Genomic DNA, 16,903 nt, shown 5'->3' with positions numbered 1-16,903 from the left:
TCCTTTGACTCACTAAACAAAATTTAAAATGCAGCTGTGCTAACTAGCTCCTAGCTGATAAACAAATTGCTTCATAGATGATACCAGCAGTCAAATATGTCAAGTACACTGTCAAGAGGACACATCCTCCAAAGTAAAGAAGTATTTGTACTTTGTTAATTCCTGCCTCTGGTAACATGTTTCTCTCAATCACAACACTTACATTATCTAAAATTAAATAAATAAACAGATAATAATAAGAAGAAGAATATTCAAACCTCATTTTTTTTCTAGGTTTTAATGATAAGATACTAATAATATACCCATCGTGAAAAAAAAAGACTGATCGGATTAAAGGGGTGTGACTTGAATGAAAACTGTGATGATGGTTACAGATTGACAGAAACTGTAACATAAAGCTCCTCACACCTGTGCTCTCAGGAGCGGCCTGTTTGGTACCCTGGGTGTACAATCCCTCTACCTTTTTTCTAAACTGAGCCTAAACTGAGCCCTGAACTCTTTCAGCTCCCAACCGGCTCTTCAGGTTGTTTTGTTGCTTTAATTTATTTATTTTTAACAACAATATAAAATGATGCACAAAAGGAATTACTAATGTAAAAGAAAACACGTGGTTTTATTTATATATGTATATATATATATAAATATATACGGTGGCCCCTAGAGACAAAGTACGTACAAACTCCAAAGCACATTTCTAGCATTAACTGAACTTCCAAAACAAGAGCTACCTAGATCGCTTAAATTACACAATTGAAAGCATATGTGTATTGTTTGTGTATTTATACACAAGCACTCACATATATATTATATTATACAATAATTATAATTATATCATATAATACAAACAACTACTATTTACATTTCAACTTTTAACTATTTAAATTTTCAGCTGTTTCCTTTTGAACAAATTTAAAACGAAACAACACAAAACACTGCAAACCACAGCGCAATTAAATATAAATTCAAATATGAAAATAAAAAGAAGATGCACATTCTCTGTCTTGTAGGCCTGCATGAATAAACTTTCTGAATCCTTTATCATCCGCAACTGAAAATAGTTGTGGATGCTCACTATACCTTTCTAATGTGACCTTGTTGCCCCTGGCTCTCTTTCTCTCGCTTTCCCTCTGACTCTGTTCCTGTGCTATTACCGCCCCTCCCCCCTCTTCCCAGCACAAAGCACAAGGCTCACGTGCTGAGTGAAGCAGAAAAAAGTGCCAGAGGGTGAGAGAAGGGGGAAAAATCCACGACTCCCAATAAGGAGTCGGCTCGCGTCGTTCACTTCAAAGAATCGGCTCTTATAGCCGTTTCGTTCGCGACCGACACATCACTACGCCACTGGGTGCTCTCGTACAAGAAAATCGAGCATACCCGGTGGCAGTCTTGTTTCAGTTAGGTCAGTGTTGTTAGCGAAAACATTACGTGTTTTAACACCATTCTTCACGTATTTAGAGGAGGGGGCTGCAGTAAAACTGTACCGGAAACATCAGTACATTCTTTGAGGTAAGTCTGTCCGTTATTACAGCAGCTGGACTGACAGGAAAACCTGAAAGCTTATCGCTGTCATGTGGGGGCTGTCACACAGACGTTCCGCACTAACTGTTTATGTGTGTCTACAGTCATGCAGTGGAGAAAGTCCACAGGATTATACAACAGACGGCATGTTTAATGTGAAAGTGAAAGTCACGGTCAGAGGGACGCTTGGCTGGTTATAATAATAAACAAGACTGCAACAAAACCCGAGGCCTCTACAAAAACTCTGATTAATGCGTCAGCGAGCTGTTCCCGACAGTGACTCTCCTTTTAGCTGCTTACGTCACCAAAGTAACTTGTACTCAAAACATAAATCGGTCAGGAGCAATTTGTGTTACGACTTTCGGTTAAAAATAGACCAGAAGCGCCATGTTTACAGTGATTCCTTTATTTGATGAAGGTTTTTTTTTTAGGCACAGAGCCTAAAAAAGAAAGTAGTTAACGGAGAACGTTTATTCCCACGGTCGACATACCCGTTCTCTCTGACTGCGGCTATATGTTTTGAATGTTCCGTATTTGTAAAGTGTAAAAGTTTCAGTATTAAGTGTTCTTGTTTTACAGGTAAGATAATGGATTGCTGTGGTCTGCTAACTCTTCAGAAGGAACCAGGTACTGATGGAAAAGAAGTTAATTAAAACAACTTCAAATGTAGATTTTGTTGTTGTTGTTGTAATGGCACATAATAATACCCTGATGTATGGTTTGTATTTATTCTAATATTATTTTTCTATCAGTTCCTCTGAAGAGCATTGAGGTGGAGCTGGAGGTGAGGGACCATGTGGCTACAGTGGTCTCCACTCTGAACTACGAGAACAAGGAGGACAAACCATTAGAGGCTGTTTTTGTCTTCCCTCTGCCTGGAGATGCTGCTGTCTGTCATTTCAGTGCTCAGATTGGACAGACACAGATTGTAGCTGAGGTGAAGGAGAAACAGAAGGTGAGCTGGACAGTAAATATAACCTGATTATAAGTGAGCTTCAAAATAAACACAGTGAATGTCACTGGCATGTGTCACCTGTGCTTCAGGCTCGTGAGGAGTATGATGATGCTCTGAGCTCCGGTCAGCAGGCCTTCCTATTGGAGGAGAGTGATGAGAGTCCAGATATATTCTCTCTGCGTGTGGGCAGCCTTCCTCCAGGAGAGAGCGCCTCCATCAGGTTGGAGTACGTCACTGAGCTGGCTGTGCAGGCTGATGATGGTCTGAGGTTCTGTCTGCCTGGTGTGCTCAACCCTCGATACCAACCTCAGGGTAGGACAACTTCAGAATACTTGGACCAGAAATGCTTCAACTATATCAGTGAAAGTCTTGAACCACCTTCCAACCTTCACACCACTGACAGAACACAAAAAAAACCATCTTCCAACTTTGCCAGTCACTGTAATGTGTGAACACAGAACCAGATATGAAACTGTTGCCACATACAGGAAAACACATACTGTGAGAAAAATCTGGAAGATAATTAGGTCAAGTTTCAAGTTGATATTCTGCAAGAAAAAGGATTCACTTCTCATCACATTGTGATTACCAAATATAAAAAGCTGTGAAAAAGAAATGTTCCAGTCCAGTGAAAAGCTTTAGTGCATCCTCAGAGAAATTACAAAAAGCCCAAAAGCTGTATCTCAGATTCTACAGGCCTCAGCTAGCATATCAAATGTTAGATTTCGAGGTATTAGAATAAGACTGAACAAGTGTGGCTTATTTTTTAGGGGTTGCAGGAGAAAACTTCTTTTCTCAAAAAGAAAATGGCAGCATGGCTTTTGTTTTCAAAGTTGCACCTAAACCAATCACAAGACTTCTTGAAAGATGACAAACAAACCCAAAACTGGAGATATTTGACTGATTGACCATCACAGTCAGAGAAAACCAAACCAATCAGCACAAACACCTCATAAAACCTTGTTGGAACTGGTGTGTTTAGTTTTGACAGGACTGCATTTGTCAGATTATAATTTTTTTTGGAAGTAGGTTGATGCAGTGTGCAAACACAGACTCTCCCTCTCGTCATGATTTTATATCAGTAAATGGTTTTAAATGAGTGTGTTTATATGGAGTTTCCCTTATTTTTTTCCAAAAGTTAGATCATAAAGAGGTTTATATACTTAACACTATTTAATTCTCGCTGACATGAAATTTTATATCACCCTAACAGATTTTTGGTTTTTTCTGAAGAAGGAATAGGCAAAAAATGATGTTTGTGTTTTGTTACCGATATGGTTCATTATTCCATCCGTAGGTCATAAAAGTCAAGTTATTCCTTTTCTGTCACTTTTTCATTGTTTTGAATTAAAACAGCTGTAAAGTAGTTTTGTTTATATTGAGCAAAATGCTTATTTTCCTCATTTTATCTGTACTACCATGTGAACCAGAGAGTCTTTACAGCCTAAATTATTTGATTATATTATGCCTCATTAATTACATCATTTATAACCTGATGTTGTGTGCAGATAGTGAAGATCCATTATTCCAGGTGACTTCTGTTCCAGCCTCTCTGGTGCCCTACAGTCTGTCTTTTTCTGCCCGAGTGTCCTCTCCTCGTCTAGTCTCTAAAGTAGAGTCCAACTGCTCCCTGGACCCTCTGCAGTACCTCAACACTGATCAAACCCAGGCCACGGTAGGTAGAGTGCTGATGTGTCTGCTGTGTGTGGTTGTTACTTGTTACTGATGAATAAATATGAATGTGTTTGTGGTGTGCAGGTCAAGCTGGCTGCAGGACACAAGTTTGACAGAGATGTTGAACTGCTGATTTATTACAAAGACGCCCACCAGCCCACTGCTGTGGTGGAGGCAGGACAGGCCTCTGCTGAGCCGGGTGAGTGAAAAATAAGTGAAGTCATTAGTTTGCAAATAAAAATTGTTCTTCTTCAATCTAAAAGTTAATTGTGTTGGAGCTATTACAAAATGTAAACTTGACATTTTTCTGTCCTTTTCATGTGTTTCAGGCTCTCTGATGGGTGATCCAGTGGTGATGGTGAGTCTGTACCCTGAGTTCCCCCAGTCTGTGATGTCTTCAACGGCTTCATGTGGAGAGTTTGTGTTCTTAATGGATCGATCTGGAAGTATGGACTGTGCTACGAATAACACTGAGCAGAAGGAAACTCGGATCAGCAGTGCCAAGGTATTTATGATGTGGTGTTATAGTTGTGAAATATTTCCTCAAATCTTTCATAAAATTGTTCCTCTCACACAGTGGCCTCATCATCTTCTCCCTCTTCCCTGAAGGACACTCTGCTGCTCCTGTTGAAGAGCTTACCAATGGGCTGCTATTTCAACATTTACAGTTTTGGGTCCAGTTATGAACACATCTTCCCGTCAGTTGTATTCATATGATCTCAGTGATATCACTGTAAATGTGTGATAAGATATCTTCCCTGCTGTTAGTCAACATGTTGCCTTTGGATGATTCTGCAAAACTCCAGGTTATGTTTGATCTCATTTGTGTGTTTGTCATGGCAGTAAGAGTGTAGAGTATGGTGAGAAGACCATGGAGGAGGCTCTGAAGAAAGTTGAGCAGATGAAGGCTGATCTTGGAGGAACAGAAATCCTGGAGTCGCTCAAACATATTTACAGCCAGCCCTGCATCCCCACTCAGCCTAGACAGGTAACACACACACACACACACACACACACACACACACACACACACACACACACACACACTTTAATAATGTCATTCTTTAGTCTTTCTTTTTTCTCATTCATTACTCCAACATGTAAGTTAACCATGAATCAAGCCCTGTATCAGTCGTAACATATCTCATATAATCTGCTAATTATACATGAGTTGATCTGTTGAGTGGTTCCTACTGTTCCTCTCACTCTTGCTTAAAGCTTCTTCTCTTTGTTTTTACTTGTTAAAACAGTTTACTGACCGCATACTTGATTACATATCAGAGAGTTGTGTTTCAGCTTGTGCAGTTGAAAAACTGTGTGTAAACTGTCCTCTCTAGCTGTTTGTCTTTACTGATGGAGAGGTGGGGAACACCAAAGAAGTGATCGATCTGGTGAAGAAAAATTCAGGTTCCCACAGGTAAAACAAAAAAATGTGATTATATGTGCTATATGCCAAGTGTGTCTGTTTTTAAAACAACTGCTGTATTCTCGCAAACCAGAAAAAAACAACTACATCTACACAATTCCCAGAATGTCCAACATGTCCTCTGTGTACTCAGAGAAAACTGTTGTGTTGCAGGTGTTTCTCTTTTGGGATTGGGGAAGGGGCCAGCTCTGCTCTCATCAATGGGATGGCCAAGGAAGGAGGAGGTCACGCTCAGTTCATCACAGGGACTGACAGGATGCAACCAAAAGTAAAACAATGACTCATAAGAGTTACAGCAAAAAATGATTTGTGTTTTAAAAAAAAAAAAAATTGGACAGAAGATATGATTTCAGTTTTTGTACTCATCAGGTGATGCAGTCGCTGCATTTTTCTCTGCAACCAGCAGTGGAAGATGTTTCTGTTACATGGGATTTACCAAAGGGATCCACTATCACTGTACTCTCTCCACCAATCACATCACTTTTCCAGGGTCAAAGGTCACTAATTTATGCCCAGCTCACTGGACAGGTAGGAGCAGCATCTTCTCACAGTGTAGATCTCTGTGTTTATGCTTGTCATGTTTTGAAAAGATAAAATTGATTTGACACTGTAATTCTGTGTCAGAGCTCAGAGGCAGCAGAGGGCTGTGTGACGCTGAAGTACAGCCTGGCAGGTCATCCCTCTGAGAACCAGCTGCACTTCAGTCTCAGACCTGCAGCAGACTCTGGGTAAATGAGCTGTTAATCTACTGGATTTATTAGATAATAACTTTACAATAGTTCACTTTGCATGTAACATGATAATTACATGGTAATTGTGACCATGTCACCATACCAATATTTTCTCTTGTCTGTAGCTTAATAGTCCACAGGTTAGCTGCTCGGACTCTTATTTGCTTGCTAGAGATGGAAGCAGAAAACAATGAGGAAAAAGAAGAAGTAAAGAAGAAGGTGGTGCAGCTGAGTGTCCAATCAGGAGTGAGCAGTTCTTTCACTGCTTTCATTGTTGTCAATACAGACAACAACAAGGAGATTCAAGGACCTCTTCTGCACCGAGATATTCCAAGTAACATGAATAATTAGCAATCCTATCTACTTCATATTGTTCTTGGGGCATTCTTATCTTATCTTATCCTATCTTATCAGTGCCTGATGTCTATCGTTCCTGTACTTCGTTTGGTGAGTACAAGGTTTTTTACCATTGCAAACACAGTACAAGTACTTCTACACACACACACACACACAGTACTCATGAAGTGTTAGACGCATACGTGTGTGTGTGTGTGTAAAATCCCCCTCTCGCCCCTGTTGGTGGTTCTGAAAGATAGGTTCATGGTGAAGCTGAGAAACGTGACCTCAGTGACTGATTATCAAGATTACATGAAGTACACTCTGAGGGTCTATTAGAAGATACGAATGCAGCAGTGCAGACAATGCCTATTGTGACCATCACTGAAATCAACTAAATGATCTACACCACGGCAGCAGTTATCGGTGAGATGGTTGTCTACAAGATGAATAGCCAGTCTAGAGGCCAAGATCAAGGCATTATGGAGGGAACTAATCCAACTATCAGAGCTGCAGAAAGATGTGATGAAGACAGGGATGCCTAAGTAGTATAGCAAGCTGTCCATACCTGATGCCTTGGAAATTGCTGACCAAAGACAGAGCTATTATATTATTATGTTAGATTTATAGGACTTAGTATAATAACCATGGTAATCGGAGCACTCAGTGCAGTGACCCCCAAGATAGGTGAGTGGCTCCAGCAGATCCCAGGAACATTATTTGAGCTCTCTGTCCAGAAGAGCACAGTCCTGGGAACAGCAAAGATACTATGTAAAGCACCTGAGCTTGAAGGCTAGACTGCCCTCAAAACTAGTGGGGAATTTATATGTATATTACATAAAAAAGAGAAGCTCTATATTTGGAGACTTCAAATGGCATTTTCAATTTACCCTATTTGGTGCTTAAATCTTTGTTTTAAATCTTATCTTATCTTATTAGTGGCTGCACACTAGGGCTGCCACAAACAATTATTTTGATAGTCGACTAGTCACCGATTATTTTTGCGATTAGTCGACTAATCAGATCATCATCCATTGGACGTAAAACTACAGCTTATTGCACCAACAGCATCTGCTCTTATATAACTATCATTAGCTTACAGCTTTAAGCTTTTAAGGTGCTAACTAAAAATAAAGACAAGATGATAGTTTATTAAATTTTAATGAAATTTGCAGATTGTTTCGGTGAAGTTTAATAAACTCCTTGCTATCTAAAATATAACAGGACACCGGAGTATATTCTCGAGTATCTCACACTTCTGATAATCAGCTGTCTGCTTGACGTTTATTCAGCTGTGTAAAACTATAACTTGAACCTCAGCCAAACCGATTTACTCAGGAACAAATAAAATACAAAAAAAAAGCCAAACAATAACATTTTAAAGTTATCTAAGTGACTTATGTATGTTTAACCTGAGTAGTGAAAGACGGCGGTGGGTTTGAAAACAATTTGCAGGGAGTCCGGTGTTCTCACGGCGCTAGTGAGCCTTGCCCCCCCGCTAGCTATCGAGCTGGTGGGTAACAGACGTCTCCGAAAACGTCGGAGCGCTTTTGAAAATATGTGGTGTCTTGATAAACTGAGCAGATATATGTTAAACGTTTATTTTGTGACCCAGAAAGAATAATAAGAGTAATAATAAAACTAACTAGCTGCCGCCATTGTTGGAAACTGAGCTGGGCTGCGCTATGAATTCTGGGACACAGCTTCTTCTTCTTCGGGGTTTAACGGCAGCTGGCATCCTTGTACATGCAGTGCTGCCATCTTTTGTTTCAGTCCGTTATTACACTCTTAAATCCTACTACTCATTCCTGCGTCTTTTGTGATCTTACAAAGCTTCAAACGACGCGCTGACTATTAAATTACTCGTCAACGATTTTGATAGTCAACGTAATCGTGACTAGTCGACTAATTGTGGCAGCCCTACCGCACACTATCGTTCCCCTGTTTCGCTCGGAGAGTTCAAGGTTTTTTACCATTGCAAACACAGTACAAGTACTTCTACACACACACATACACACACACACGTGTGTGTAAAATTGGCTGGCTGAAGAAGCTGACTGCACTCCATGTGCGTCTGGCTGCACAAATGAACCAGCTACTAGTCAATGACACTTGTAATGGCTAAACAAAGGCCTGATTCCCAAGGACCCCCAGGAGAAACCAGTCCCATCCAACTACTGGCCGTTAACCTGCCTCAGTACCACATGGAAGCTCCTGTCAGGCATCATAGTGGCAAAGATGAATAGGAACATGGATCAATACATGAGTGGGGCACAAAAAGGAATAGACAGGAATACCAGAGGAGCGAAACACCAGCTACTGGTTGACAGAGCAGTCACCCGAGACTGCAACACTAGGCTTATCAACATGTGCACTGCCTGGATTGATTATAAGAAGGCCTATGACGCGATGCCCCACAGCTGGATCCTGTAATGCCTAGATCTATACAAGCTCAACAGGACCCTAAGAGCCTTCATCAGAAACTCAATAGGGATGTGGTGTACAACAGTAGAGGCCAACTTCAAGCCCAAAGCACAAGTCACCAACAAGTGTGGGATCTACCAAAGAGATGCACTGTTCCTACTGCTTTTCTGCATACGCCTGAACACCCTCAGTGAGATCATTGACAAGACTGGCTGGATACCGACTATGGAACAGAGCAATCGTCACACCACCTCCTGTACATGGATGACATCAAGCTGTATGCCAAGAGTGAACGTGACATTGATTCACCAATCACCAGGGTATACAGTAATGACATTGAAATGTCATTTGGATTTGAGAGGTGTAGTCAGATAGTAAAGAAGACTGATTGGATCAAACTATGAGAATGCAACATTGCAAATACCTGGAAATCCCACAGGCAAATGGCAACCGTATAGAGGATGAATTCATTTGAATACTGTATGCAAATAGCTGCAGTATTTGCTGTGACAGCCTTTGTAATGTGCTGTGTTACAAAGTGAAGTCTTCACCTGATAACCTCAACCTGTTTAAGGTTGATTTATACATTTTAAAGATCAACGGTGTGGTAATGCCAGGTTTTATTTCTCTCTTATATGTTCACCCTCAACCTGACTTTTTTTTTTTCATAGTCATGAGGGCTGCTCCATCCACGATTAGTAAGTAGAAGCTGAGTGACAACACACATCTACACACATGTGCATTTCTAAAATAAAAACAAAGAAACCAACATATTTGTATTTGAAATGTTAAATGTCAAACATTCACTGCACAGTTGCTGCAGTATTTATTTTCCCAGTTGTTGTAATTGGCTGTATTTATACTACCATTTATGATAAGTTGCAGGTCATGATAATGACCTCAGAAGCCATAAACGTACTGATCTAAACAGCAAATGAAATGTCTAATTTTCCCAACATTTCCATATTAGTGTCATAATCAAGCTGCAATTCCTTCCTGTGAAACTAACTTTTTTGAATTATTAAATAATTAGAAATGTAATATATTAAATATGTGATCATGTAGTTCCTTCCATTAAGAGCCATTTTCTTCTCTACTGCACAAAAGAGTAAAAATAATGAAAAAGACCCTTTAAATGAGCCAATCTGTCTGAACTTGAATGATTAAATATAGGTGGTGTTTATCAACATGTAGATTTAAATACAGTTTAAATATTGTAGTAATATTCTAACCTGCTGTAAGACTCTCAGAAGCCAGAAACGTAGTATGATGTGGAGACATTACATGTTAAGATGAAATATTAATCTGTTTTTGTCAGACAGATGAATGTGAATAAAAAGAGTACGATGATAAATTTAAGAGCAGAATGTCTGAGTCAGGTTCAGACGATCCAAAAGCAATAAATGACATTGACTTTAAAATATTTGTTACAAGAAATCAAGATTCTGATTAGAAAGGTGACAGTGATGAACATTTACATACTTTTATACTATTGTTTTGTATTTGTATATCAACAAATCAGTAAGTTAGTGTTCCTTAACAAATTCTTAAGAAATGTACTGACTCTATTTTACGTTATAGTGTGTGACTCCGCGGCGATGTTTGAGGAAATTGAAGCAGGTAAGTAAAACCTAAATGACACATCTGTACATCTATGTAAATGTGTAGCTGTTTGTAGAAGGGACTGGGCCCATCCAACTACTGGACATAACCTGCATTCCTACCACATGGAAGCTTCTGTTCAGGCATCATAGCGGCAAAGATGAGTAGGCACATGGCTCAGATCAACAGGACCCTAAGAGCCTTCATCAGGAACTCTATGTGGATGTGGCGAACAACACTAGAGACTAACTTCAAGCCAATAGCACAAGTCACCATCAGGTGCGGGATCTACCAAGGAGATGGATGATCTGTCCCCACTGCTGTTCAGCTTAGACCTGAACCCCCTCAGTGAGATCACTGACAATACTGGTTACAGATACCAACTACAGAATGGAGCAGTTGTCAGCCACCTCCTGTGCATGGATCACATCAAGCTGTATGCCTAGAGTGAACGAGATATCAATTCACTGATCCACACCACCAAGATATACAGCAATGACAGAGGAATTTCATTTGGACTGGAGAAGTGTAATCAGATGACAACAAAGAGAGGGAAGGTAGTCAGAACTGAGGGGATCGAACTACAAGAAGTCAACATTGCAGACATAGAGGACAGGTACAAGTACCTGGGGATCCCACAGGCAAATGGGAGCCGTGGAGAGGCTGCTAGGAAAGCTGAAACCACCAAGTACCTGCAGAGGGTCAGTCAAGTCCTGAAGAGTCAACTAAATGGTAAGAACAAGATCCAGGCTATCAACACCTAGGCCTTGACGGTCATCGGGTACCTTGCTGGGATAATAAGTTGGCCAAAGAAGGATATAGAAGCCACTGACATCAAGACCAGGAAACTCCTGACCCTGCATGGATGGTTCTGACACCAAGTTCAGCACCCTGAGGCTGTATGCTAAGCGGAAGGAAGGAGGCAGGGGACTGTTGAGTGTCAGTACCACATTCCAGGATAAGACAACGAACATCCACGAGTACACCAAGAAGATGGCCAAAACCAACCATGTGCTCAGTGAATACCTCAGGCAGCAGAAACCAAAGAAAGAGGAGGAACTATCATGGAAGGACAGTCCCCTGCACAGTATGAACAACTGGCAGATAGAGGAAGTGGCTGACATCGAAATCAGGCACTTCTACGAGGGGCTGGACAAAGCTGGACTGAAAGACAGCACAGAGGCACTAATCATGGCACCACAGGAACAAGTTCTGAGCACAAGATCCATAGAGGCTGGGGTCTATCACACCAGGAAAACCCCAGTTACAGGCTGTGTAAGGATGTGTAAAGATTGATTTTCTCTCAAATAGTTTAATTAAAGCATTAATTTATTATTTTTAACTGGCTATTAGAGATTTTATCTGCAAATAACTATTTTGTTGTAAAGTATATAGGATGATTTTAAACATTTCAGTACTGCCTAGGGTTGGTTTTGTCTTCTAGTAGTTAGTCAGTATTGGGATTACTGCAAGTTAATTGAGTTACACTTGTGACGGTGGACACAGACAGATTTAGTCTGGCATGCTACACATGAGCAATTAAGATAATTCAATTCCAGTCAGACAAGTGCAATGAGATTGCACATCAGTTAACCTTGCTACTGAATTTAGTGTGCAATGAAAGATACATGTTTTAATTTTGTTTGCATTTGGATTAGAATTATAGAACTAAGAATATCTGGTGTGCTTACTGTTGTGTTTCCTTTGAAAAAACAGAAGACAGATGTCTCATGGATTTTTGCTGTTTGTACAGCATGGATGGAGGTATCTGTTTTGACTTCTTTTTTATGTATAATTGGTGCTTTTGTACTCTTAATTGTTGTTTTTAGTGTGTGGCAAACTATAAAAGAGACAGCCAGCGCGGTTCATTTTTCCTATTAATAAACAGAAACATCATAGGTAGCCCCCCGGTAGCCTATTGCAGCATTGCTAAGCGATTGTTCAAAGTCATCTGCTTCAGCCCAAACTTATGAGCTTTATCATAAAGGAATGTTTTCACTGAAAGTTCTCCTCACTCTATATGAAGGAAAGGATTTTAAATTAAATTCTGAAGACAATGAATAGAAGATAATATGAGAGAAATATGCTCTGTCTTTCATAGTTCCTGTTTGTACTCTCACTGCAACGTTCTGGATCAACTGAGGATTTTTCAGACATTTTTAAAAGTGATCTACAATAATGAATTACAATAGTGTAGCCTAGAAGTAATAAATACATAAACTAATTTTTTAGTATCACTCTTACACATAATGTTTTTGTTTGTTAGACACATTGCAATAAGGCAGTCCTACATATTTGATTAATATGTGCATTGAAGGACATATCCTGGTAAAATTTCCCACACTTTACTGGAAGCCAAGTTAATACCATCAAAATAAGTGTCTGGTTAGACACCATGTTTCTAGGTTTTTTAGGACTTATTAAAAGTTACCTAGTGTCAGGGTTCCTGGGTCGGTGACCCAGTGTTTTCAGTTTTGTTCATGTTCAGTTTATTTTGCCACTTCCATGTTCTCACTTCCTGCTTTTCCTGTGTCAGCTCGTCTCGTGTCATTAGCCAGATTATGTTCAGCTGTGTACTCACCGGCCTCTCATTATCATCCTCATCAGTCTGTGTATTTAAGCCCTCTGTTTCCACTCATTCACTGTCGTGTCATTGATGTACGTCTGATGTTAGTGTCGTCTGTATGTTCAATTAGCCAGCCAGTCCTTTGTTCGTTCATTCGTTCATTCAGCCAGCCAGCCAGCCAGCCAGCCATTTTCCTCCCTCTGTACTGTATGCTCACTCCTTCGGCAATAAACATCCACCTTCACCTACCTGCCTGTGAGTCCGGCGATTGGGTCCTCCTTCTCTCGTCCACGACACTACTCCTGACACCTAGACCTTAATATCTGTAAGACATTTCTGTAGTTAAACTAGTTGATTTGTGTCTTCTGATTTCATGGTTAATAAAGCTGAGGGTCATCTGCAAAGTGATAAAAATGCATTAATTGTTTTCTAATAATTCCGCCTAAACGAAGCAAGTATTACGCAAAAAGTATTGGTCCCAGGACAGAACCTGGTAGAATTCAGTAATTAAGTTGTGCATGTCAAGAAGACTCATCATTTACAATCACAAATTAGAATCTGTTAGATACATGTGGATACATATGATTCAAACTACTGTAGTGCACTTCCTTTAATATGTGTACTGTTATGAACAATAGTATTGTTCATAACAATACTATTGTCTAGCAGAACAAAGAGGAGTCCACTGTCAGATGCCATAACTAAATTCAGTTCAATTTGATTTTATTTATATAAGGCCAAATCATAACAACAGTTGCCGCAAGGTGTTTTATAATGTAAGGTACAATAATACAAAAAAATCCAGAGAAAACTCCCAATAATCATATTACCCCATATAAGGAAGCGCTTTGGTGACAGTGGGAAAGAAAAACTCCATATTAACAGGAAGAAACTTCCAGCAGACCCAGGCTCATGAAGGTGTCACCATCTGCTGCGACAGTCTGGAGTGAGGGTAGGAAGACAGGACAAAGACACGCTGTGGAAGAGAGCCAGAGAGGAAGAATAATTCAATGCAGAGAGGTGTATAAACACATAGGGAGTGAAAAGGGTGACTGAAGAAGAAATACTCAATGCATAATGGGAATCTCCCAGCAGCCTAGACATAGCATAACTAAGGGAGGATTCAGGATCACCTGATCCAGCGCTAACTATATGCTTTATCAAAAAGGAAAGGTTTAAGCCTAATCCTAAATGTAGGGAGGGTGTGTGTCTCCCAAATCCAAACTGGGAACTGGTTCCACGAGAAAAGAAATCATCAAATATCCAAAAAGTTATGAAATATATCTGGTTGTCAAAGCTGACGTCTTTTGTTAAATATTGTTCTTTTAATTGCCCAATTAGAAATAATAACAACTCTAAATATGACACATATATTGCAAAATGTGGAACCAAATCATTAGAACTATTTTCTTACTTAACTCAGCACATTATTTTAAATATTGCTTTCAATTCCACCCAGGAAGGGCATTTTATTATGTAACTTTTCCTCTAAATTTTCCTCTTCACAACTGCCGGATGAAGAATTTCCACCTGCTAAGAAGCCACTCAGAGACCCTTTGCTGCAGTTAGTCTCCCTCCAGAAGGCGTCTGGCTGCTGGCTGCTTGATCCAGCTCTGGCTGCTGCACTGAGAAAGACCAACGAGGAGGTGGAAAAGTCAAAGCCTGAAAAGGTGGGCTATTAAATAAATAATAACACAGTAATAGTGGGTGTTTGTAACGTATTCATTAAAATGGTTTCAAAAGTGAATTTTCAAAATTACACACTCATGTTAACGAACATCTGCATGCTGCCTCACTTAATTTAATATTTAACTACATGACTTCTGATTCTATACACTAGGCCAGCAGTGAAGTGTGGGCCACCATTCTGGCTCTGATCTGGCTTCATGGTTTCAAGATGGATGCAAAGGACGAGTGGGAGCTTCTGGCTGCAAAGGCTGTATCATGGCTCAGTGCGCAAAAAGGTGATGGTTATACTGAGTTGCTACAGTCGGTCAGTTATTAAGATGCTAATTGAATATTTTATTTTGTGTTTCCTTTTATTTCCAGCACCATCTGTGACAGAGTGTGTGGAAGCTGGAAATATATTGTTGGGTTGCAGTGTGCAAAAAACTGCCCTTGGCCTCTGAGGTTTTTATAAACTAACTTCTTTACGATTCATACACAGAAGCAGATTTACTTCATACTTCATCCACATTAATCTTTGCATCGTCCAACTTTATTATCTAATGTGCCTTATTTTATGCTGCATGTGTCCAAAGTCAGCTTTGTAAGAGTACCAGAGATGATTGCTTTTCTATTCTAACTTTAATGTTGCTGTTTGCTTGAAAGCATCAAATATTAAACAAATAAAAACACACATGAGTTTGGACCCATCATTCCTTCTAATGAGTCACCATGAAAAAAATAAATAATTAAATTTTAAAATATTTAAAAAGACCAACACACCTGGCCAGTTCTGTCTTTCAACACATTTTTTAATCATGGTTGAGGAAAATATGCAGCTTAAATTCAAAGTCATAGTGAAGCAAAATTCTTCCTTATTCCAATGCATATCTTTCATTTTTTAATTCATGTCATGTAAGTAAACAGCTGGACATAATTTCCACTAACAAATGAGACCTCATCATCAGCCATGTCTCACAGTGAGTGAAATCAAGGCCAGCAGAGGGAATGCATAGCTAGATTTGTTCTGCAGTCATGAGCCATCCATCACATACTCTTAATACAACCACAAACAAACTATAACTTGTTCATCTGAGTAATGGCTGCTACAACAAAGCTATTTTTAAACCTCCATGTTTTACATTTTGAAACCAGGAACCTTTGCCCAGAAGGTAGAAACTGAAACTCACTATGCAACAGGTGTGAGCCATCAAGACAAATCAAACCAGCAAACTGCTGTAACGGTCTGGTGTACAGGGATGCTCGGCTCAGCTGTGGATCAGCCTGCTCAACCACTTAACAATTTGATCGAGTGAGTTTCTGTTTTTTACATTTAAGTATCCAACCAATGACCCTTAAATAAAGATCAAACGGATTCAATGAAAGCGCATTAAAATAAACTCATCACGGTTGTATCAATGTGGAAATGAGATCAGAACATGGTTTCTTAACGGAGGGCTGCAGGCCTGGACTGGGACAAAAAAATCAGCCCTGATATTTTAGGTCCAGGCGTTACCATGTTCAGTCCAAAGTGAAAAAAACAAAAAACAGATGTGACACGTGTAATGTGATCATCAGAGAATATGATTTTTATAAAACATTTATTATTACTTTATAAAGTTTTTCTTACACTGTGCTTAGCTCCTTGATGAATGTGTAATCACATGTCTTTGATAAATAAAATATTTAATCTTGGATTTGTGTAATTTGTGGCTATTGAATAAAAGTTAGTCATGTATCCACTGATAAAAACAGATGGCTGAAAGAAATGTTTGATGTAAAAAGGAAACACAGTGTTGTGCTGTTGAACTGTGAGTTTCTAAATTACCAATGTTTAAATGCCGAGAGGAGACTAGCAGCCCTGAGTCTGCATGTAAAACATTAAACTCCATAGCAGTGATACCTGTTCTTACACAGGTATGCCTATTCTTTCTTATGGGACTTTACTGTCCCAATGAAACAAGAAGATCTTGTTTTAAAGTACATTTTTTGGCATCCCGTAATCTCAA

The 16,903-nt window shown here is 39.6% G+C and overlaps 1 protein-coding gene across 2 annotated transcripts; it reads left to right on the top strand.

Annotated features, from left to right (window-relative positions):
• The first annotated feature begins 1,239 nt into the window (after positions 1-1,239).
• On the top strand, positions 1,240-15,588 carry LOC309688207 (von Willebrand factor A domain-containing protein 5A-like). Of its 2 annotated transcripts, XM_082503765.1 has the most exons (21): positions 1,240-1,503; positions 2,095-2,142; positions 2,268-2,470; positions 2,560-2,782; positions 3,979-4,145; positions 4,229-4,343; positions 4,474-4,649; positions 4,754-4,842; positions 4,988-5,132; positions 5,482-5,561; positions 5,724-5,838; positions 5,940-6,098; positions 6,195-6,298; positions 6,427-6,635; positions 6,716-6,748; positions 9,733-9,759; positions 10,643-10,681; positions 12,380-12,427; positions 14,751-14,899; positions 15,070-15,193; positions 15,279-15,588. In XM_082503765.1, the coding sequence occupies exons 2-21, from the start codon at positions 2,103-2,105 to the stop codon at positions 15,356-15,358; spliced, it is 2,325 nt and encodes a 774-aa protein (XP_082359891.1). In that variant the 5' UTR covers positions 1,240-1,503; positions 2,095-2,102; the 3' UTR covers positions 15,359-15,588. The 2 variants fall into 2 exon arrangements, 1 of the variants encoding a protein (XP_082359891.1); XR_014270992.1 differs by lacking the exons at positions 14,751-14,899; positions 15,070-15,193; positions 15,279-15,588 and having other exon boundaries at positions 1,241-1,503; positions 10,643-11,938; positions 12,380-12,394.
• Positions 15,589-16,903: the final 1,315 nt, after the last annotated feature.

Source organism: Aulonocara stuartgranti (genome assembly GCF_965226115.1).
Source record: "Aulonocara stuartgranti genome assembly, chromosome: 14".
In the NCBI taxonomy this organism is placed as follows: domain Eukaryota; kingdom Metazoa; phylum Chordata; class Actinopteri; order Cichliformes; family Cichlidae; genus Aulonocara; species Aulonocara stuartgranti.
The sequence above is the reverse complement of the archived record's forward strand: the minus strand, read 5'-3'. Positions and strand labels throughout refer to the sequence as shown.